Source organism: Podarcis cretensis, assembly GCF_951804945.1.
Source record: "Podarcis cretensis genome assembly, chromosome: 2".
NCBI lineage: Eukaryota > Metazoa > Chordata > Lepidosauria > Squamata > Lacertidae > Podarcis > Podarcis cretensis.
The window spans coordinates 22,022,928-22,045,868 of record NC_137171.1 but is presented as its reverse complement, the minus strand read 5'-3'; the positions used below and the strand labels follow the sequence as shown (position 1 = coordinate 22,045,868).

At 48.0% G+C, this 22,941-nt stretch overlaps 1 protein-coding gene across 1 annotated transcript; it reads left to right on the top strand.

The window, feature by feature from the left end:
* Positions 1–1,841: 1,841 nt before the first annotated feature.
* Positions 1,842–22,339, top strand: PMEL (premelanosome protein). Its single transcript, XM_079965432.1, has 12 exons — positions 1,842–1,990; positions 11,953–12,087; positions 12,230–12,376; positions 13,238–13,378; positions 14,558–14,719; positions 15,826–16,248; positions 17,005–17,439; positions 18,103–18,264; positions 19,122–19,215; positions 19,976–20,178; positions 20,529–20,619; positions 21,996–22,339. The coding sequence occupies exons 1-12, from the start codon at positions 1,924–1,926 to the stop codon at positions 22,153–22,155; spliced, it is 2,220 nt and encodes a 739-aa protein (XP_079821558.1). The 5' UTR covers positions 1,842–1,923; the 3' UTR covers positions 22,156–22,339.
* Positions 22,340–22,941: the final 602 nt, after the last annotated feature.

Genomic DNA, 22,941 nt, shown 5'->3' with positions numbered 1-22,941 from the left:
CAAACGCATTGCATTAGGCTGTAATGGCATACGCTTTCATAAAGCCAAGCCTGCAACCCCCTTCATCAGGTGAAGATGTGTTATAGTCTTTGTGTCTGTATCGAAAGACTGTTGTGGCACCTTTCAAATTAATACCTTTATTGAAGTAGTGATTTTATAGTATTTATTAATTCCTCTGATTGCTCCTCGGATGCATGAACTGTAGACCACAGTTGATGGGGTGTATACGTGAGTGTAAAAGGGGGGAAAGCGTGGACAACAAACCACAAGCAGTACACAATATGCATGTACAGAATAAGCACAGTGGCCTTTTGCAATGCAGTAATTGGCAATAACAAACATTTTAGCTTTGCTCAGTAAATTAACACAGGAAACCATTGCCGCTATTCAGATCCATATGAACAGAAGCATACTTCTCAGCGAGTTGCAATTCAGAAGTTTCACATGAAACTTGAGAGAGAGAGGGAAATTAAACACGCAATTTTTTTTTTTAAATAGTGCAGGATCAAATTAAAGAAGTTAGAATGGTACACAGCTATGTCATGAGGACCCCTGCCAGCAGGAACATTCTCAAATCTAAGGGAGATTCTTATCAATTAAAAAAATTTCAGAAGGAGCAGATTGCATTTCATAAACTAAAGGGAAATATGCAGCCCCTGTGAAATGGGTGAGTTCGTTTGCTTATTGTTATTTTACCACTTACACAGTGCAAAAAATGTGCTGTGTGGATTAGCATTTAGGACAGTCCAGTCCCATGGACAATCTAATAGAAACTATACAAAAGGAAAAGAGAATAGTGAGGGATGAGAAAAGCAAGCAAATTCAGATACCAAGTCTTTCCCATGACAGAATTGCATAGTAAATTGGTACCCTACCCTTCCACCAAAGAATTCCAAGCACTGTCAGTTGGGTGCAGTTGTCCCATTTGTTTTCACAAAAAACCCTGTGTGGTAGGTTAGACAGAGAATGTGCAACTGGTTCGAACTCCCTTGCAAGCTTTCTGTCCTCAGCAGGAAACGGAGCCAAGCTTCTGTCCAGTTCACCTCGCTATCCTGTTATTATGGCTTGTTATCACTTGTATCCTTTTCTTTCTCTGGGCCAGCGGTCAGCAAACATTTTCAGCAGGGGGCCAGTCCCCTGTCCCTCAGACCTTGTGGGGGGCCGGACTATATTTTTTTGGGGGGGAATGTACAAATTCCTATGCCTCACAAATAACCAAGAGATGCATTTTAAATAAAAGCACACATTCTACTTATTTAAAAACACCAAACAGGCCCCACAAATAACCCAGAGATGCATTTTAAATAAAAGGACACATTCTACTCATGTAAAAGCACACTGATTCCTGGACCGTTTGCGGGCCGGATTGAGAGGGCGATTGGGCCAGATCCGGCCCCCGGGCCTTAGTTTGCCTACCCATGCTCTGGGCTTTCTGAGCCCACCAAACATTGCACTTATTCTTGAGCTGGGTGCAAAAGGAACCAGAGGTGAATGGGTTTACCAGGCAGCTGAAGGCGCCCTGTAATCTCACCCCCGGTACCCTTTAATGAAGTTGCATAACTGGCAATTTCACTCTCTCTTGTCTTCTCTCTCTCATTATACTTCCACTCCTCCCCCCCCCTGAAGGAGCCCTAGTGTTTCAGCCTTGCCCACCCCCTCCCCTGAACTTCCAGCAAAGGAATCTCATAAGGGGGGCCCATTGTGTTCACCCTGCAAACTTGTGACTTAGGTCACACACATCCCATGGCTCCCCGCTATTAGAAAGGGGAGGGGGGCAGGCGAGGAGAGAAAGTGATGCCCTTTGCGCCCAAAGGAGGGGAGGGTGTATGCAAATGAGCTCCCTTTCTTATATGCCCCCAGCTCTCTACTCCACTCCTTCGCCTCTAGAAGCTCAGGAGGCTACAAAGAACTCGAAGAGCTAAGATGCCACAGACCTGGTACCTGTGGGTTGTGATTGGGGCCCTTCTGGCCATAGCTACGGCTCAACACAGTAAGTACAGTCCAGTTTTTCCTTATACGGCAAATGATAACCATTTATTTTACTGGCTGTTTCATCAGTTAGACTGACCTCCATCACATGTAGGGGGTCTTGAGTGCTGGAATTGATTTTGCAGAATCCGTCGGGTTAAATATTGGACCCGGAAACTCAAGAGTCCTAACTCTAGCCCAGGTATATGTCCATGAGCAAATCTGCGTGGAGGACAGTGCCTGCTCCCACACTGTTATTACAAGGCTACAGAGACTACATTTCTTATTTCATCCTGTACAAGCAAAAGAAGCAGAGCAGCCACTTGTCTCTAAGCTGTTAATTGATGGATTCGTCTTTGTAGCCCAACCTGCCTGCCGAGTGATTAACGTTTATAATACCATAACACACATAAGCAGCATAGGAAAGGATATGCAAAGGAAACTATACAGCATAAGGATCAAAGGAGCGTGAAACTCAGTTGTATGTTGCAGCACGTGAATTATACACCTCTCGATACCTTACTCGTTTTGCTTTGTGTTCAATTTGCTGTCACATCGCAACTACTTTTCCCTGCTCCTCAAATCATTGTTCTTTTGCATCTGCATTGATTTTTTTAATGCAAGTACGTATTTTGATTCCCACTACATTGCAATAAGACTGGGAGAAAAATTAGGCAAAAGATCCCCAGCAAAGGGCATTTGTGAGGCTTAAGTAAGCTTGGTTTTAAATCGGCTCCGAACACAAAATAAAAGCCTACATGCCAAATTCCTTCTTACAGCATTCAAATGTGACTCCAACAGCGCAAGGGGGACTCAGATCTGCTTTGTAATGCCATAAATGCCAGTGCATTTGTGTGTGTCTCCATTATTTTACTTCCATGCAAGGTTCTCAGAAGGAACGCAAGCCTAAAAGTCTTTTGCACGTTTTTTAATTGGAATTCTCAGATTGGGAAGTCTCTGAGAGAAGCCTGTTCAAAAGCCGGTTTCCACTGAGTCAGAGATGTGGGTCCTTTTACAGAAACAATTTCAGTGCCCACAAATGTTTATCGAAATGTTTAGTTGAGTGACTGAACCTTTTGCCCTCTAAAATAAACCATTTATTTATTCTGGGCACCCCACATTTAAAGCGTATTCAACACCCCTTTAAAGCACATGGCGTCCCTGCAAAGAACCCTGCGAACAGTCATGTGCTAAGGGTGCTGGGAATTGTAGCTCTGTGCGGGTGGAACTACAGTTCCCAGGATCCCTTGCGGTGGGGAAGTCATGTTTATTGGATGTGCTTTAAATGTGTGCCATGGGTCTGCCCCAGGAACAACTAATTTTACCTCCAAGATCAAGACAACTTTCTGGAGCTGCAGGCCAAACTAAATGCAACAACTTTCATGCAGGTAGCAGCTGCATGAATAGATATATATGTTGTTGTTGTTGTTGTTTAGTTGTTTAGTCGTGTCCGACTCTTCATAACCCCATGGATCAGAGCACGCCAAGCACTCCTGTCTTCCACTGCCTCCCGCAGCTCGGTCAAATTCATGCTGGTAGTTTCGAGAACACTATCCAACCATCTCATCCTCTGTCGTCCCCTTCTCCTTGTGCCCTCCATCTTTCCCCACATCAGGGTCTTTTCCAGGGAGTCTTCTCTTCTCATGAGGTGGCCAAAGTATTGGAGCCTCAGCTTCAGGATCTGTCCTTCCAGTGAGAACTCATGGCTGATTTCCTTAAGAATGGATACGTTTGATCTTCTTGCAGTCCATGGGACTCTCAAGAGTCTCCTCCAGCACCATAATTCAAAAGCATCAATTCTTCAGCGATCAGCCTTCTTTTATGGTCCAGCTCTCACTTCCATACATCACTAATATAGATAGATAGATATAGATATAGATATAGATAGATAGATAGATAGATAGATAGATAGAAAGATAGATAGATAGATAGACAGACAGACAGACAGACAGAGAGACAGATTTACAGAGCATGTGTGATCCAAATCTGGGCTCTAGCAGGCCCCTCTAACCTGGAATACAGAATTAATTCTCAGGGTAACCATGGTAGAAAAGAATGCAGACCTGAAAAAGAAAAGCTCTAGTTTTGAATGTTGGCTTATTTCTGGCATAATCAGGTGGCACGTGAGGATTAGCCCTTCTCTGGGGGGCTGTTTTGGCCCCCACCCATCCCAGTGTGTGGAGAGGAAAAATAGTGATACCACTCTGCCTTATGAAATGGCATTAAATGTATTCATTGACTTAATGGGTTACGGCAGAGGCAGGAATATGCACACACACACACACACACACACAGCCGCAAAGCCAAACCTCGTGGTGATCTGGATTTGTGCCGGGGAGGTCCAGACCCACCCCGCGCCCCTCTAATCCTCTTGTGGTGCTGCTGGCTGTCTGGGATGTGGAATGTGTATTTGTGCTCCATACGCAGAGAAGACTTAACGATGGAGACTCTCTGCGCTGGAAGTCAGATCGCATTAGGAGCTGGTCTAATTGCATTAAGGAGGGAGAAGACTTTGTAGGTGAAATTCGGCCGGCTTGAAACTCCCAGCCACTGGGCATGGCCGTACATTCTTTGGCCAGATTAAAGATCTCAAAGGTGGTACTCTCTCTCACACACAAACCCATTTTTGCAACACAGCGCCGGTGCAAAATCGCAATCTCTGGTCAGTTTAGTGCGACCGTGTGCGATAAAATCAGTGCCATCCGCATCAGATCGGTTATGCGCAGGCTGTGCGCATGATGCACAGTTGAGCCAAAGGATCCAGATTGTGCACTAGTGCAGCTGCTTATGTCATGCTAATCCTAGGCTGTTGCACCTGTCCTTGCTGGTATTTCTGCTTATAGCAAACAAGAGGAAACGGAGAGTGCGAACAGACACAATCCTGTGGATTAAGTCTCCCTCTCCCCACAGCGGTCCCTAACACCATTTTGGTCTGCCCAGACTTTATCTCCAGTATCACTTTCTAAAGTGAGAGCTGATGTTGTAGGGGAAAGATAGTTTGCTCCAGAATGCTTTGTTGGAAGTCTCAGAAGAAAAGTAGTTGGGAATGCCCAAATTGGCCTTAATTGTTACACCCCAGCCTCCAGCTATGAAGGAGAGATGTCTTTATTGTTACACACTGGCAGAGTTGAAATAATACAGCATCGTAAAAGGTCAGGGGGCTGCCATAACCATTGACAACTGGGTGAAGGAATAGATGGATAATAATAATAATAATAATAATAATAATAATAATAATAATAATTATTATTATTTATACCCCGCCCTCCCCAGCCAAGACCTAGCGCTCAGGGCGGCTAACACCAGATATAAAACAATTGATTAAAAACAAGATTAAAATACAACATTAAAATGCAGCCTCATTTCAATAGAAACTCAAATCAAAAACTTTTGGGGGATGAAAACATCAAATCTTCACCAAGGCTTACTATCTAGACTGGTCCCACGTGTGCCAGAAAAAAGCCAGGGAAGTCCCCAGATAGGAGTTCCATCACAGAAGGAGAAAGGGAAAAGGAAAGAGGAGGAGAGGATCAAGTTGATTCCAAGCCAAAGGCCAGGCAGAACAACTCTGTTTTACGGGCCTTGCGGAAAGAAATCAGATCCTGCAGGGCCCTGGTCTCATGAGGCAGAGCGTTCCACCAGGCTGGAGCCAGTGTTGCAAAGGCCCTGGCTCTGGTTGAGGCTAATCTAACTTCCTTAGAGCCCGGGACCTCTAGGATGTTGCTATTTATGGACCTTAAGGTCCTCCGTGGGGCATACCAGGAGAGGCGGTCCCATAGGTACGAGGGTCCTTAGACTATAAGGCTAAGCCCAGAATCGGGGCGGCCTGGCATTCACTGGATGTGGCTCCGGCGACGAGGAGAGAGTTCATCCCATGCAAAAGCTCCTGGGTTTCATGCCCCAACATCTTCTGGTAGGACTGGGGAAGACTCCTGCATGAAGCTCAGGAAAGCAGCTGCCAACCAGTGTAGTTAGCATGGAGCCAAATGGCCCGGGAGGCTGATCTACTCATTGGACAGCTTGAAATATTTCTAGGCTGTATTTGAATGAGGGTTTTTTTGGCAGCAAGTTTTTCTCCCCAATTCCTTCTCTCCATCTGGAGACTGGAAACGAAAGTTTCAACAAGGGAAGAGCAGGCTGTGTAACTTAAAACCCAAGACCATCCGGAATGACAGTGACTCCAACAAGGATGCCAGAGCTATTGGCGTCACTACCTACAGGAAATGCTGCCAGGGTGGAAGAGGGAGAAGTGAAGCGAATATTAAAGGAGGTAAACACGAGGAAGGCTATGGGGCCAGATGGGGTGGCTGGCAGAGAGAATAACTGGGTGCACTCTTCCCACCTTAGATCAAATCTATGCTGTCAGGTGCCATAAGAAAGCGGCAGAGATAGCGCAGGATAGTACGCACCCCGGAAATGATCTCTTTCAGCTTCTGCCTTCTGGAAGAAGTTATAGGGTTATAAAGGCCAGGAGAAACAGTTTCTATGCAAATGCAATTCTGGTTCTAAACGCAGCATAAGGGGTCTCTATAGTATAGTGTATTTTAAAATGGGGTTTCAGAGTTTTTAGGGGGGTTTGATTGTTTTATGTAGTTTTTCAATTTCATTGTTCTGCATGGGACAATGACAATAAAGATATTGTATCGTATCGTATAATCCAACCACTATTTTCTAACTTAAGATCCTGGGAACCATCATTTGTTAACGGCACCGGGAATTGTAGCTCTCCGAGGGGTAAACTACAGTTCCCAGGATCCTCGGGGAAGTTATGTACTTGAGATGCCAGACGCACCCTCCTCTCTGATCGCATCTGCATCCAGTTGTGTTTCAAGGAGTGAATTCTCCTTCCAGCTCACTGCCCTTTGCAGAACTCTCTCCCCCTCCATTTCTCCTCATGGCAAGGAGCCCAGGACTTTACTCTTCTGCCGTGGGTGCAGGCGGCATGTGATGGCTCAGCCCTCACAGTGCCGTGGGGCTCCCATCACATGGGGCCTGGCAGGCTGTGCCCAAGCTCTTTCATGTGACTCTCAGCTGAGGGCAGGGCTCTGTAGCTGAACGATGGGTCGACAAGGCACAGGCTACGAGAGTCTGGATCGGCAACCTCCAGCCGGAAGCTCACACATAAAAGAAAGCTGGCAAAGAGTGGTTTGCTTGCATAATGTGGGGAGGTTGTCGTATGCTCCCGGGGCCTGGCAGAAAGCACAGTGGTACCTCAGGTTACATACGCTTCAGGTCACAGACTCTGCTAACCCAGAAATAGTGCTTCAGGTTAAGAACTTTGTTTCCGGATGAGAACAGAAATTGTGCTCCAGCAGCGGGAGGCCCCATTAGCTAAAGTGGTGCTTCAGGTTAAGAACAGTTTCAGGTTAAGAACGGACCTCTGGAACGAATTAAGTACTTAACCTGAGGTACACTGTAAAGATGAATATCCATTTAGATTTGGGAAGGGGTAGCAAGCTGTGTTGTCCAGATGCATTAGCAGCTGAGAGATTTGAAAATATCACAGAGCGGACGGACTGAGAAATGCCACGCTTACCTTTTTTAAATATTGAACTGAATTTTAAGAAATCAACTTCAATACAAATTTCCCTGAACAGTTTAGACTTCCCACCCTTTACCCCCCATGATGTTTTGGTTCCCACCCTTTTCATTGTGTAACATATTTAGATCTCGTACTTATTTCCTCTGTTGCAGTTGCTGTCTTTTCCCTTCCGCTGCTTAGAGTTCGAATCCTGCCCAGTCACGACTTCCTTGGACTGTAATACTTCCTCAGATAGTCCAAAACGGGTCTCCACTCTTCCATAAAAAGTTCATCGTTTTGATCTTGCTGTCGATTTTACCGTTTCCATGTAGTCCTTTAGCTTTAAGCTCCATTCTTCCTTGGTTGGAACTTCTTCCTTCCTTCCTTCCATTTCTTCCTTCCATTTCTGTGTAAATAGGATTCTGGCTGTTGTTGTTGTTGCGCACATAAATACAGTGGTAGCTCGGGTTACATACGCTTCAGGTTACAGACTCCGCTTACCCAGAAATAGTGCTTCAGGTTAAGAACTTTGTTTCAGGATGAGAACAGAAATCAGGCTCCGGCGGTGCGTTGGCAGCAGGAGGCCCCATTAGCTAAAGTGGTGCTTCAGGTTAAGAACAGTTTCAGGTTAAGTACGGACCTCTGGAACGAATTAAGTACTTAACCTGAGGCACCACTTTAATTTAATCGTCTTCTTTCGGACATCCGTTCCTATTATCCCTAAAAGGAAAGCTTCAGGTTTGCGGGGGGAGGAGCCAATTTTATCATTTCTTCATTTCGTTACGTATCATTTCACAACCCCCACTTAGCTTTTGCACATGTCCATCCCAAATGGGGAAAAAGACCCTTCAGTGTGTTTACATTTCCAACATTTGCCTGACGCAGTCTTTATACACCTTAGCCAATTTATTTAGCCTTAAGGATCACCTGAGTCTCATTTAGCCAGCACAGTTCCATTTTCTGTGCATCTGTAGTATTATTTTGTCGCCAATATTCCCTCTAATTCCAGCGTTCAGAGGTGAGCGCCAGTTCTCATGGCACCAAAATGGCAGCATCTATCCAAAAGAGAGAAGTACCCACAGGCTTGAGGGAAAAATAATTAATAAAAATTGCCTCTAGAGGGGAGGGAATCATGCTAAGTGAAGGAATGTAACACCCCGGACAGGGCTTGGTTGGGTGGTCAGCTGAACAAACACTGAGCAGGCAGCCTCCATACTGCACCAATGGACAGTCAGCAGGAAAAGGCGCAATTGCTGTATTGCAAATGCCGTAAAGCGAATCCCAGATGCGCACATAAATTAAGTGCACTGAAAGAGTAAGGAGTATCCAGTATGATCACCCAATTTTTAAAATTCCATGGAATTGCTATGTGCTGTGCAGATTATGGAAGTGTCGTGGAAGCTTACCGTTTAAGACTTAGATTTTAGGTCACCAAAAGATGATGGAGAAGTAGTGAGAGGTTAGGGAGCATCCGTGTATCTGATCAGGATCCACTGCGGGGCAGGGGAAGAGCAGCCGACATTTGATTGCTCTACAGGCGAAAGAACATGCAGCCATTAGTGGTTGTGAAGAATGCAGACTTCTCTTCCTGTCCCCCACCCCCAGCTAGGCTTCCATAGTAGAGGGAACTGCCCAGACTTTAACATTTTACCTTGAGGGAAATGCAATTGCCTTTTGCACCTGCTAGCAATTCCATTGCAACTTGCAGTGCCCATGCGGAAAGGCGTTTTGTGAGTGTGCTTGAAATGCTGATGGAATATGTGCAGCTTGCGGACTTAACATATACTAGAATGACATACTATAATAAGAAAATGCTAGAAAAGCAGAGACATCACCTTGCCAACAAAGGTCCGTATAGTTAAAGCTATGGAAGTGAGAGCTGGACCATAAAGAAGGCTGATCGCCAAAGAATTGTTGCCTTTGAATTATGGTGTTGGAGGAGACTCTTGAGAGTCCCATGGACTGAAGGAAGATCAAACCTCTCCATTCTGAAGGAAATCAGCCCTGAGTGCTCACAGGAAGGACAGATCCTGAAGCTGAGACTCCAATACTTTGGCCACCTCATGAGAAGAGAAGACTCCCTGGAAAAGACCCTGATGTTGGGAAAGATTGAGGGCACAAGGAGAAGGGGACGACAGAGGACAAGATGGTTGGACAGTGTTCTCGAAGCTACCAGCATGAGTTTGACCAAACTGCGGGAGGCAGTGGAAGACAGGAGTGCCTGGCGTGCTCTGGTCCATGGGGTCACGAAGAGTCGGACACGACTAAACAACAACAACAAAGAATAAGAGAACAAGAAGAACATACATTTAGAGAAGACTGGAAAATGTTTATTGAATATATGGAGGGGAAACTGTATACTTGAAAACGTTGGCGGCATTAAGACCAATTCAGCAGTGTAAATAGGTTTTGATGGATGTAATAATGGAATACTGAATGGTTTAGTTTATGTAAACTATGCAGGGATTTAGGATATGCAAAATGAACCGTGGAAAGAGAAGAAGGGGAGTCTTTGATATTTTAAGGATGCTTAAATATTGACATCCAAAGCCCTTTAAAATGTTTGGGGGGGAGGTTAATTGGATTGTTTTTGTTTTGATTATTTTATGATTGTGATTTTATCCTGTTAACTGCCATGAGACCTGTGGGTATAGGGTGGTATACAATTTTAATAAATAATAATAACAATGCTGCTCTTGAGCATCTGCCATAAGATGCTGGGAGAGGAGGAGGACAGCTGCCAGAAGCCCTTTAGAGGCCTTTCTACCTTTCTGTTATACTGGGATCCTTGGAAAGAGCAGACCCCAAGCCGGAAGATTTTCAGAGGCCAGCACAGACTGGTGAGCTTTAATGCTATGGGTCGCAGCGCTTAATCCAGTCAGACCCACTCATCCCTCAGTGCAGTCAAAGACCTGGGATTGACTGGGCCGCAATTCTTCACGTGCTCTAAAATCCTGGCTTGGAACCATGAATTGGGGGTGTTGTTAGGTAATGTTGTACTCTGGACTTTAATAATCTTCAGCTGGTAATCGGGGCTGGCTCTGCCATTAAGCAGACAGCTGCCTGAAGCAGTGGGTATTGGGGGGACACTCTTGCACCATAGCAGGACAAAAGCAGGACAAACATTAAATTCAGAACATTGGCAGTATGAACTATTACAGGCATTCAGCAGGAAAATACATGACATTAACTAACTGGAAATGAAGTTGTATATCTGCCCCCAAATCCTTTGCAGACGCAAACAGTATTTGAAACAAAATTTTAAAAATTCCGTCCAGTAGCACCTTAGAGACCAACTACGGTAAGTTTGTTATTGGTTTGAGCTTTCGTGTGCAAGCTCATACCAATACCAAGTGCGCATGCACACAAAAGCTCCTACCAATAACAAACTTAGTTGGTCTCTAGGGACGTGGGTGGTGCTGTGGATTAAACCACAGAGCCTAGGACTTGCCGATCGGAAGGTCGGCGGTTCGAATCCCCCCGATGAGGTGAGCTCCCGTTGCTCGATCCCTGCTCCTGCCAACCTAGCAGTTCGAAAGCACGCCAAAGTGCAAGTAGGTAAATAGGAATCGCTCCGGCAGGAAGGTAAACGGCGTTTCCGTGCGCTGCTCTGGTTCGCCAGAAGCGGCTTAGTCATGCTGGCCACATGACCCGGAAGCTGTACGCCGGCTCCCTCGGCCAGTAAAGCGAGATGAGCGCCGCAACCCCAGAGTCAGCCATGACTGGACCTAATAGTCAGGGGTTCCTTTACCTTTATCTAAGGTGCTGCCAGAAGGAATTTTTTTATTTTGTTTAGACTATGGCAGACCAACACGGCTACCTACCTGTAACTAGCAAACAGTATTGAAGGTGGGCTCATGTATAAACCACCTAAATGCCACAATCAAGAGCAAAAATGAATGTATAATAAAAAGGGTGTCTGCAGAGCCCAGTCAAAACCATTGCAGTGAATGATCAGTGCTCTCACCCTGCATATGTTTCAGCTTCTGTGGCATTGACATTTTATTCACCCATGCTATGATTCTGTAGTCGGCAATTACAGTGGTAGCTCGGGTTACATACGCTTTAGGTTACAGACTCCGCTAACCCAGAAATAGTGCTTCAGGTTAAGAACTTTGATTCAGGATGAGAACAGAAATCGTGCTCCGGCGACGCAGCGGCAGCAGGAGGCCCCATTAGCTAAAGTGGTGCTTCAGGTTAAGAACAGTTTCAGGTTAAGAACAGACCTCCAGAACGAATTAAGTACTTAACCAGAGGTACCACAGTACTGCTGCTGGTGTGCATCCCTCTGCAAACATTTAAGTTTTAACTGAGTTGTTACCGAATGTAAATTTTGCATTCTATTGCCATTTAACTCCCAACCCTTTGCATGCTTCCCAAGAGCGCCCCTTTTCGTAAGCGACGTGTTGGAGACCACGTGCCAGAAAACAGCTTGACCCCCCCTGCTCTTCTCTTTCTTTTAGGGGCCGGGGTCAGGAACAGGAGCAACAGGTGGGGACAAAACTGGAGCCAGAAACACTCTTCCTACAAGACTTGGAACTCCAGACTTTACCCACAGTGGAGGCCGGGAGACGCCAGGCAGAGGAACTGCTGGAGAGGTGAGGACTAACTCTGAACCGAGGACATAGGCCTTCCAGTTACCCATGAGAAAGAAACCCTACAGTCTGAGACTTCTTCTGGGCCTCAACCCCAAGTGTTCTGAGGGACATTGACCCCTTTCTTTTCCCTTCCCCCATCCAGGAGGTGATGTGACGTTTGACATCAGCAACGATGCCCCAACTATAACAGGTGCCAAAGCCACCTTCAGCATTGCCCTGCGCTTTCCTGGCAACCAGACGGTTCTACCAGATGGAAGCATCGTGTGGACCCAGAACTGCACCATAAATGGTGAGCTGAAGTCCCTGCAGAGGCACCAATGCCTCTCTTCCTCCCTCTCACCTTTCCTTTCAGGAGTTCTCGCTTGGCCCCACAACCGTGGGCGCCCGGGACTGTGGGTGCCATTATATATCTATATCTATATCTATATCTATATCTATATCTATATCTATATCTATATCTATATCTATATCTATATAGATATATCTACCCAGCCACTCTGGATGGCTCCCAACAGAATATTAAAAACACGATAAAACATCAAACATGAAAAACTTCCCTAAACAGGGCTGCCTTCAGATGTCTTCTACAAGTTGTTTATTTCCTTGGCATTTGATGGGAGGGCATTCCACAGGGCGGGCGCCACTACTGAGAAGGCCCTCTGCCTGGTTCCCTGTAACTTCACTTCTCACGGTGAGGGAACCACCAGAAGGCCCACAGAGCTGAACCTCAGCGTCCCGGCAGAACAATGGAGGTACAGACGCTCCTTCAGGTATACAGGGCCAAGGCCGTTGAGGGCTTTCAAGGTCAGCACCAACACTTTGAATTGTGCTCGGAAACGTACTGGGAGCCAATGTAGGTCTTTCAGGACTGGTGTTATACGGTCTTGTAACCCGTCTAGTAAGCAACGCAGGTGAGCTCCCCTTGCGTACAAATAAACCAACTCAGACTCTTCGCTGAGAGCAAATTGCATCTCAAAAACAAATCTGGATATGTATCTTTTGAGTTCCTGGTGCAATTTATTTTGCTGGGCCGAGGCAGTGTGCACCAAAATTTGTGGGTGCCCAGCCCTTTCATGGGGAATTTTGTGGGTGCTCCTTCACCCAGGGCCCCAAAGTCTTGGCACTTACGTTTCCTATCCTTGCCTTGCAGGTACCCGTGTGACGCAAGGAGAACCCGTTTTCCCCAATCAGGAGACTGACAACTCGGACTGCTTCTTCCCTGATGGGCAGCCCTTCTCCCAGAGCGACCGCCGCAAGCGTGGCAAGTTCGTCTACGTCTGGCAGGCGTGGGGTAAGCGCCTGCTTCCTGGCTGATAAGGGACGGCTTCCTCGCACACGGAAGTCCCGGGGCCACCTCTTAGCGCAGGGATAGCCAACATGGTGCCCTGCAGACGTTGCTGGAATTGCAACTCCCATCGCCTCTCACCATTGTCCACGCTGTCCATTGGGCCCCATCTGTGCTATAGCTTTAAAACATGACAATACCACTTTAAACGGCTTCCCCCCAAAGAATTCTGGGAAGTGTAGTTTGTTAAGGGTGCTGAGAGTTGTTAGGAGACCTACTGAGCTATAGCCCCTCTTTCAGTGCAAGTTGGAGAGTCTTTTGATATGTGACTGCCTGGTCATCAGAACTCAAAATACTGCAGGGATCAGCATCATTGCATTTCAAACTGCACCAGGACAAATCTCCTCATTGCAGCCACCTCCCTTGTGGGGTCGTCGCATCCTGCACTCCTTTGCCCATTATAATCGCCCTGCCTATAGGAAGGCTAACAAACAGAAGGCTGGAGAGCCTCTTTCTGTTCTTCCCTTGGGAGAATTGCATATATGGACAGATTCCCCCACTTTTCTGATTGTATACTGCTTAGACTTCCCTGTACAACTCAATGATTAACCCTGGGTGAGAAGAAATGCTAATTGCACTGGAACAGTGTTGACTCAAAGGGACGTGGGTGGCGCTGTGGGTTAAACCACGAAGCCTAGGGCTTGCGGATCAGAAGGTCGGCGGTTCGAATCCCCGCAACGGGATGAGCTCCTGTTGTTTGGTCCCTGCTCCTGCCCACCTAGCAGTTCGAAAGCACATCAAAGTGCAAGTAGATAAATAGGTACCACTCCAGCGGGAAGGGAAACGATGTTTCTGTGCACTGCTCTGGTTCGCCAGAAGCAGCTTAGTCATGCTGGCCACATTACCTGGAAGCTGTACGCCAGCTCCCTCGGCCAATAAAGCGAGATGAGCAACCCCAGAGTCGGTCACGACTGGACCTAAGGGTCAGGGGTCCCTTTACCTTTACCTTAGTGTTGACTCGAGAGTCGATGCTGCTTCTACAAACTACATGGGTGACCGTAAAGGAAAAGACTACTTCTGCAACTTATTTGTTTTCTTGTTTATGCTCCTTATTGTGGAGCGGTTGCCTTTGGTGACATTTTTGTGTGTGAGTTTGCTAGTATATCACTACCCTGTTGGTTGCAGGGCAGTATTGGCAGGTGGTGGATGGGCCCTCGTCCCTGCTGACTGTTGAGACAGCCGATGTACCCCTGGGCTCCTACACCATGGAAGTGGAAGTCTATCACTACCGGGGACGTGAGAAATTCATCCCTATCGGTAGCACCTCTTCAGAGTTCAGCATCACCGGTAGGTCTGGGTGAGCGGGCTCTTTTGCTGTGGGTGGGGAAGCAGTGTTTGAATCATGGAGGCAGCAGGAAAGTAAGGGGCCCTTAATGCAGTTCACAAGCTCAACCCCTGGACTCCACCAAATCTTACCTCCCCGCAGGAGAGATAACGGTAAAAAAAAGAAAGAAAAGAGATTGATCTGTGTTTTTTCCAGGTAGAGCGTTGCCCCAGAGGTATCGAAGGGAAATGGATTTAAAATGGATTAATGATGATTATAGACAGATAAGAGAGGATTTGCTGTACTTGAATATTTTGTGGATAGGTTATAACAAGGGACAAGAATCACAGCAGAAATTGGAACTTGTACAGTTTATGTGTGGGGAGAACAGATTACAGTGGTACCTCAGGTTACATACGCTTCAGGTTACAGACTCCGCTAACCCAGAAATAGTGCTTCAGGTTAAGAACTTTGCTTCAGGATGAGAACAGAAATCGTGCTCCGGCGGCGCAGCAGCAGCGGGAGGCCCCATTAGCTAAAATGGTGCTTCAGGTTAAGAACAGTTTCAGGTTAAGAACGGACCTCTGGAACGAATTAAGTACTTAACCCGAGGTACCACTGTATATTCTCTCACTGGTATATTCTCTCACTGGTAACCCGAGGTACCACTGTAGTGAATTTTGAATTGAAAGGTGGGTAAGATACTTGGAGCAGTATGAGAGGGAGGAAAAAGAAGAAATATTGGGGGGTGGGGCCTGGGAAATCAGCTTTTAAATCAGTATTAAATTGGTATTAATTTGGTGGCAATTTGTTAAAAGTTGCAGAAAATCAATTAAAAAAAAATTGGCAAATCTTACCTCCCTACAAACCCATCTAAAACAGTAGCTAATGGGTGCATCACAAAAACTAGGAGGGCTGAGTTGCTCTTGTGATGGAAACACTGGCTGTAGGGCAGGTTGATAGCTCAGGAGCCACTGAGGACCATCAAGAGAGGCTGGTTAAGCAAGCACGGAGCAGACCAAGTGTGATTCGGGGGCGGGGCGACGGACGGACAATGTTAGTTTTCCATCTGCTGCCCTCTCTTGCCTTACTTCCATGCCCGTAGCTGACTCTCTGCTCTGCTTCCCAGACCAGATCCCGTTCAACGTGGACATCGCACAAGTGCTGGATGTTGACGGGACCGACGGGCGCTTTGTGCGCAACCGGGCCATCGCATTTGGCGTGCGCCTCCACGACCCCAGCCAATACCTGCGCGACGCCGACATCTCCTACTCCTGGGATTTCGGCGACCAGAGCGGGACTCTGATATCCCGGGCCGCCATGGTCACCCACACCTACCTTGCCGCTGGCACCTTCAGCCCTCGCGTCATCCTCCAGGCCGCCATCCCCTTGGCCGATTGTGGAAGCAGCACCACGGAGGAGCCGTCCGTCGCCCCCACGGCAGACCCGAGCGGTACCACAGTGCCAAGTGGCACGACAGCCCAAGGCACCGCGGCCTTGCCCACCATCAGCAGCATAACCGGGTCAGGATCCGCGGGTGTCCCAACCTCAGGTAAGTACTGGTGCTTCTCCTTTACTAACTATAATAATAATAATTTATTACTTATACCCTGCCCATCTGGCTGGGCTTCCCCAGCCATCCTGGGCGGCTCCCAACAAAATATTAAAAACACGATAAAAATCAAACATTAAAAACTTCCCTAAACAGGGCAGTCTTCAGATGAAAAGTCAGATAGTTGTTTATTTCCTTGACATCTGATGGGAGGGCGTTCCACAGGGCAGGTGCCACCACCAAGAAGGCCCTCTGTCTGGTTTACAATTTCTTGATCTGGCATATTTTCTAAGCTATCCCATGGCCTCACTTAGATGGCCGCATAAAAGTGTTGTTACACCTGTTGCCGACCCATGTGGTCTTTGTTTGAACCAGCTACTGAAAGTAGTTTGTTTACACCAGGGGTAGGCAACCTAAGGATCAATCCAGCCCGCGGGCGGTCCAGGAATCAGCATGTTTTTACATGAGTAGAATGTATCCTTATATTTAAAATGCATCTCTGGGTTATTTGTGGGGCCTGCCTGGTGTTTTTACATGAGAAGGTGTGCTTTTATTTAAAATGCATCTTATTTGTGGGGCAAAGGAATTTGTTCATTATTTCCCCCCCAAGATATAGTCCGGTCCACCACATGGTCTGAGGGATGGTGGACCGGCCCACAGCTGAAAAAGGTTGCTGACCCCTGGTCTACACTCTTGCAAAACTGCATGCTTAGAACATTTTCTGTATTACGTCTCATTCTCTCTCTGCATGTGCAGCCCCAGCCTCCGGGACGACTCAGCAGCAACCCGAGACTAGTTCTGTGGCCACTGCAGCTACTGCAGGCACTGTCACAGAAGTCAGTGCTGTGCCCGAAGGGGCAGATTTAGCCGTAGCGTCCGTGGAGCCTGTGAACGATGCCTCCGTCGCCCCAGCTGAAGACGCTACAGACATTGCGGACCCTGCAACTGTTGCCACGGCAGCGGCAGCATCCCTCCCAGCCACCACGGCTTCTGCATCTGTGTCCACCGCAGTGGCTGCATCTCTGGCAGGCACTGTGGCACCCGATTCTCCCTCCGCAGCGGCACCTGAAGGTGATCCAGGCACCCTGGCACCCGCAGTTTTGTCTCCAGCAGCATCTACAGCCGAGCTTCCCGGGGCATCGGCAACACTCCCTAGTGTGGCCAACACCCCGCTCTCTCCATCAGCGGCAGGTAGGTCGAGCAGGAGATTCCTTGCCTTGCTTGAGATTCAGCATGGGACCCCGAAACACCCAGCCATGCTTATTCACCATGGCCGTCTTTACCCTTTCCCTCAAACGGAGGATAGCTTGCCGTGTTGACCTTGCTGAAGGCAGAGGGAATCCCAGTTGGGGCTCAGGGATGGGAGATGGGCAGCGAAGGAAGCAATTTGAGGTCATTCACATGAAGGTCAAGTCCAGCCTTACACTGGAGCAGCTGCAAAACTTCCCCCAACTGATTCAGCTCCTTGCAGAGTTGTGATTTCCGACCAAGCATTCGAGAGGGTGGCACTCCTCTCCCCATGGACGCCTCACCTGCCATTCTGATCAGCTCTCATGTTCCTGGTGCTCATCCTGCACCCAGCTTCCCTTGCAGATTGTCCTCCTTGAACCCGCTCGTCCGTCCTACCCAGCACAACCTACAAACTTCCTTGCAGCTTTCTCGGATCCTCTCAACAGAGAGGAAGAACCACTTTGTGTCTTTTAACACAGCTTGCTCAGCCACTGTCTGCGGCTATTATCCTCCTGCGATCTCTGCTTTTGAGACGCATGCAGCACGAGGCTTTGTGGGGTGGGGGAAGAAAGTGGGGGAAGGAAAGGAGGCGTTATTGTTCCTTTGGCCTTGTTCTCCCAACAGATGCCGCTGAAGATGCAGCAACCATCGACCTGACTGTGTCCGTTGTCCCAGACGCTGGAACGGTGGCGACTGAAGTGGTCCAGGTCTTGGTGAAACGCCAGGCACCTGCTGGCTGCCTCCTCTACCGCTATGGGACCTTCGAAACTAACCTGGACATTGTCCGTGAGTCCTGGGGATGGTGTGTGTGTGAGAGAGATGTGCGCAAGGATGACCACTAAACTCTGCTCACATTGGGCAATATTAAGGGAAGGAGGTGGTGCTCAGTGGAGTCTAAAACAGGAATGAGAAACCTCTACCCTTCCAGATATTGTTGAACTACAGCTCTCATAATCTGCGGCCATTGACCCTGCAGATGGGAGCTGTGATTCCAAAAATACTTGGGATTACTCACCCCTAATTTAAATGAAGAGGCTTCTAGTTTCCAAATTAAGACCAATTTGCAAGTACCAAGACCTTCAGCCTCACAGCTGCCAAAGGAGTGTGACAGAGCACTGGGCTCCCCAGAAGAGGATGGAGGTTGATCCAAGCGGCAATCTTTGTGGCTAGATGCAAGAACGAAGATGTGAGGCTAGGTGTAAATAATTTCCATTCTGGTTCTAAAAACTAATAAATCTCAAAATGTACCCAACTCTGCTGGCAGGCAGATCCATCTCCCCTGTGCAGATGAGTTTGGTGCCTCTTCTTTTGGGCGTCCCAAGTTTTCAACTCACCTTCAAAAGATCTCCCAAACTTCCCTTGCTTCCAGTGTTGATTCTCTGCAAGCAGAGCTGTGGGTGAGGGTGGACCTCAGTCAGAACTAGGGAATGAAAGGAGGGTGCAGTGGCGTAGCGTGGGGGGTGCAGGTGGGGCCGGCCGCACTGGGCGCAACATCTGGGGGTTAGGGTTAGGGGGCGCAAATCCACGGGTTAGGGGGCACAAATTACTTGCCTTGCCCCGGGTGCTGACAACCCACGCTACGCCACTGGGAGGGCGAGAGGGAGAACAAGAAAGAGGCACATCCTTGTTCTCCTTTATTGCAGAGGGCATTGAAGGTGTTGAAATTGTGGAGGTGGTGCCACTGGTGTCAGCCGTTGCTGAGAACACAGTAGATCTCACAGTGACGTGCCAAGGAAGGTAGGTTGCATAAGTAGGAGTAGCCTCTTTTGGTCTGGCTCCAAGGTCTTCCATTTTCCCGCTGAAATATGATGGGCTGAAGCACTGGGGAAGTAGAGTTGGGCTGTTTCAAGATAGGTGTTTGGGGGGGGCAGTTATTCTGCAAAATGTCATTGATGCAAGAACAATGCATGAACGGTGAATTTATACCGGACTGCCCCACAGACCATTTCACTTTATTAGTTGTTTGGTGATGCTTCCTCAGTGATGTTGTAAAGTGCTACCTGGAGGGACGGTCCCATGCTATGGGCACAGGAAAATCGTAAGGAAAATGCCAGAGCATTTGTGGTAGGAAGTGTTATAGCATCTCTGCAGGACGTTAAGGGGCACGGACCACTTGGAAGCAAAGCAGCATGTCTAACCCCCAGGTTTTTGTAGTGTTTAAAGCAGGAGCATGTCAACACCATCACATGCATGCATCACTGTGAATGCGCAATTGAAATGGCATTGGGAGGGAACCCTGGACTAGTGAAGAATGAAAGGAAGTTAGGAACAGGGCCAAAGGAGCTCTGAGCAGCATGTGTGTGTGCTGTTCGTGTGTGTGACATGTTGGAACACACTTGACAGTCCCTTGGGAAGCTGGGAGAGGGAGGGTAGCCACAAGGAAGCTGCATCGATACTAGAAAGGGAGAGCAGTGACCTGGAGAATGCTGTGGTCATGGGAGGGAGAGAGAGGACTGGCTCCCAACACCTGAACGAAATAGCCTTGTCCTGCTTGCAGCCTCCCTGAGCAAGTCTGCACAACCATCTCGGACCCCGATTGTTTGACAGCCCAGGAGACTGTGTGCATCCCGGCCCAGCCCAGCCCCGACTGCCAGCTGGTTCTGCGCCAGGCCTTCAACCAGTCTGGCACCTACTGTGTCAACATCTCCCTGGCTGATGCCAACAGCCTGGCTGTGGCCAGCACCCAAGTCAGCATCCAGGGTAAGGTCCAAACCTCAGGGAGGCAAAGAGCTCTTTCTGCTCCTGACGCTTAGAAGGACTTCTTGGGGGTTTGCAGGGGAAGACAACTCTCCCATCAGTTTCTCCCTGTAGTATCAGTGATGGTGTGCCTATCCTTGCTCTCAGCACCCTGGAAGGCCAAGGATGGGCCAGGGGGAGGAGGGTGGCCTCCCTGTATTTCGTGCTCTTTGATGGCATCCATTATCAGAGCAGCTGCAGAGATGCCTTCTGAGACTAGCCTGAGGGTTGATCCATGTTCCCCAAGGAAAGATGGTGCGCTCCTCTTTTCTCTCGCTGAATGGGCAGACATTAATTTCTCTTATCTTCTCCAGCTGCAAGAACTTCAGGCTCAGCCCAAATTGCACTAGTTGTTGGAGTGGTGCTGGTCGCTGCTGCCTTAGGGGCTGTTGCCTATACCTACAGGTGAGCCTTTGTTGAGCCGCATGGGAGCCTATAGTCAGTTGAGGAACAAGAAAGTGTGTTGGTCCAGAAGCTAGTGGAATGTTGTAGGGCTGGTTAAACCCTCTCCGCCGAGAACGGAGGCATTTTGCCAAGGCCTGCCCTAATAACCACATCTCTCTAGCTGGGAAGGATCCAGGGGCCTGTAAATATGGCGGCCCCCTAACAGCAATCAAATCCTTCCTGCAGGGGGTTAGCCAAGGTGGTGCCCTTCAGATGTTCTTGCACTCGACCCAGCATCCTCAGCTAGTCAGGGGCAATGGGAGTTGTAGTCCAACTACCTATTGAAGCCACTATATTGGCTGTGTCTGCCTTATGGCATTTGGGTGGGACCTAACACAGGGAGGTGGCTGGTCTCTCGAACATTTACAGCTGACTTATATTGAACTAGCCCATGAGTCCACCTAGGCCAGAATTTCCCAAACATGGGTCTCCAGCTGTTTTTGGGCTACAACTCCCATCATCCCTAACTAGCAGGGATGATGGGAATTGTAGTCCAATCTAGGCCAACAGTGATGGCCAGTAGCCCTTCAAGATTGCAGGCAGATTTCCCCAGCCCTGCTTCCTGTGCTTTTGACGCAGGGGTGGGAGATTTGTGACGTTCCGGATTGTTGCTGGACTATGACTCCAGTCACCTTTGACCACTGGCCGTGCTTGATGGAGGCTGATAGGAGCTGGAGCCCAACATGGCCCATTCCTGCTCCTCTAACTGGAAGTGCCAGAGCCTCCATGCAACACATGAGCTTTTCCAGGCAAGATGCCTCTTTAACACGACTTCTTCCACCTCATATTTGGGGAAACAACAGTGCAAAGGCGAGGCAAGCTGACCAAACCCAGCCAAAGTAGCCCTGTTGGTTGTAGAACTTGTAAACCATTCTGCTCTAGCAAATAGCAAAGCATGCCAGTGGAATGGGAAAGCTCCCCAAAGTGAACGTTCATTGCATTCAAAGCTTGTGGGCAGATAGTCTACTCTCCAAGGCTTCAACTAAGTCAGTTTTCTTCTTTCCTCTGCACACAAACCATTTCTACCACAGTTCACTTGTCATTGCTCCCCGCAGTACTTTGTCTTCCATCTCCTCCATCCTTGGCAATCTATCCCAACCTCAAACTAACCACTTTGAATGGCCAACTCAGTAGCATGGAGCTCTCCATTGCCCAAAGTCTTCTGAGCAGAGACAAGGATGGCATGTAGATCAAGCCTATGTGGCCAAAATCCACCTGCTTTGCTGAATGAAGAAGCCTTAAAAGCCTTATTATTTCTGTTCGAAACACTGAACGAACCAAGCTAGAAAACTGTGGCTCACTAAATATTTTACTGTCACCGTTTTCTTCCACTACAGGCATATGAAATACACACCCCTCCGTGCTGCGACACCAGCCAGCACCTCTCCCAGCAGCTGGTTACCTGACCGTACCACTGTACGCCTCTTCCTACGCCAGGCTTTTGGGCAGGGGGCCAGTGGGGAAAGCAGCCCACTGCTGAGTGGCAATGTGATCTAAAGATGGAGACGAAGGCCAAGGAAGCCAACAGAAGCCTTGCTAACTACTGAACCAGATGCCTCGTGGAGCCAGCCCTGCGAAAGGAGATAGTGTCCTCCTCTGCAGTTCTTCCACCCTAAACTGACCCCACCCAGCATTCTTGTTTTTTAAAATTACCCGCTAAGTAAACACTCAGACTCCTTGATGGTGCCATCTCAGTGCCTGCCTGGGTGGGAGGGAAGACACAAGACCCTGCAGAGGTGCTAAATCGCTTACTTTCCTAGATCTTCTCCACATTCTGATCTGCCCCTCCAGCACCTGTCCCAAGCACCAGCTGCCCCTAATGTCTACCAATATGCCGGCTGTGAAGCCACTCTTGCACGCTAAGTTGAATGAGGTATAGGGCTGGGTGATATATCATCCAAAACTGGTTTCAAGTCCATATTGTGATATTAGTTACATAATTTTTAACCTGGCAATATATATTGTGAGTCATGGTATGTGTGTGTGCTGTGCAAAAAACACAATGTGGGGAAAAACCCATGAAGTCATACCCTTATTTCAGACATTGTGATATACCAGTATATTGCAATGTTGAAAACGAGATATCGTGCTCTCTCTCTCGCTCTCTCACCTTACCCTGTATCTACACAGCAAACTAATGTATCAAAGAAGATTTAAAATAGCTTTCTTCATTGTGTGCCAGTTTTGTATATGCTGCAAGCCTTTTAAGTAAGGAGAGGCTGCAAAAACAACACCTCATTTACTGCCTGAAGTGATATGGTCCCTCTGCATAGATGGGCTCCT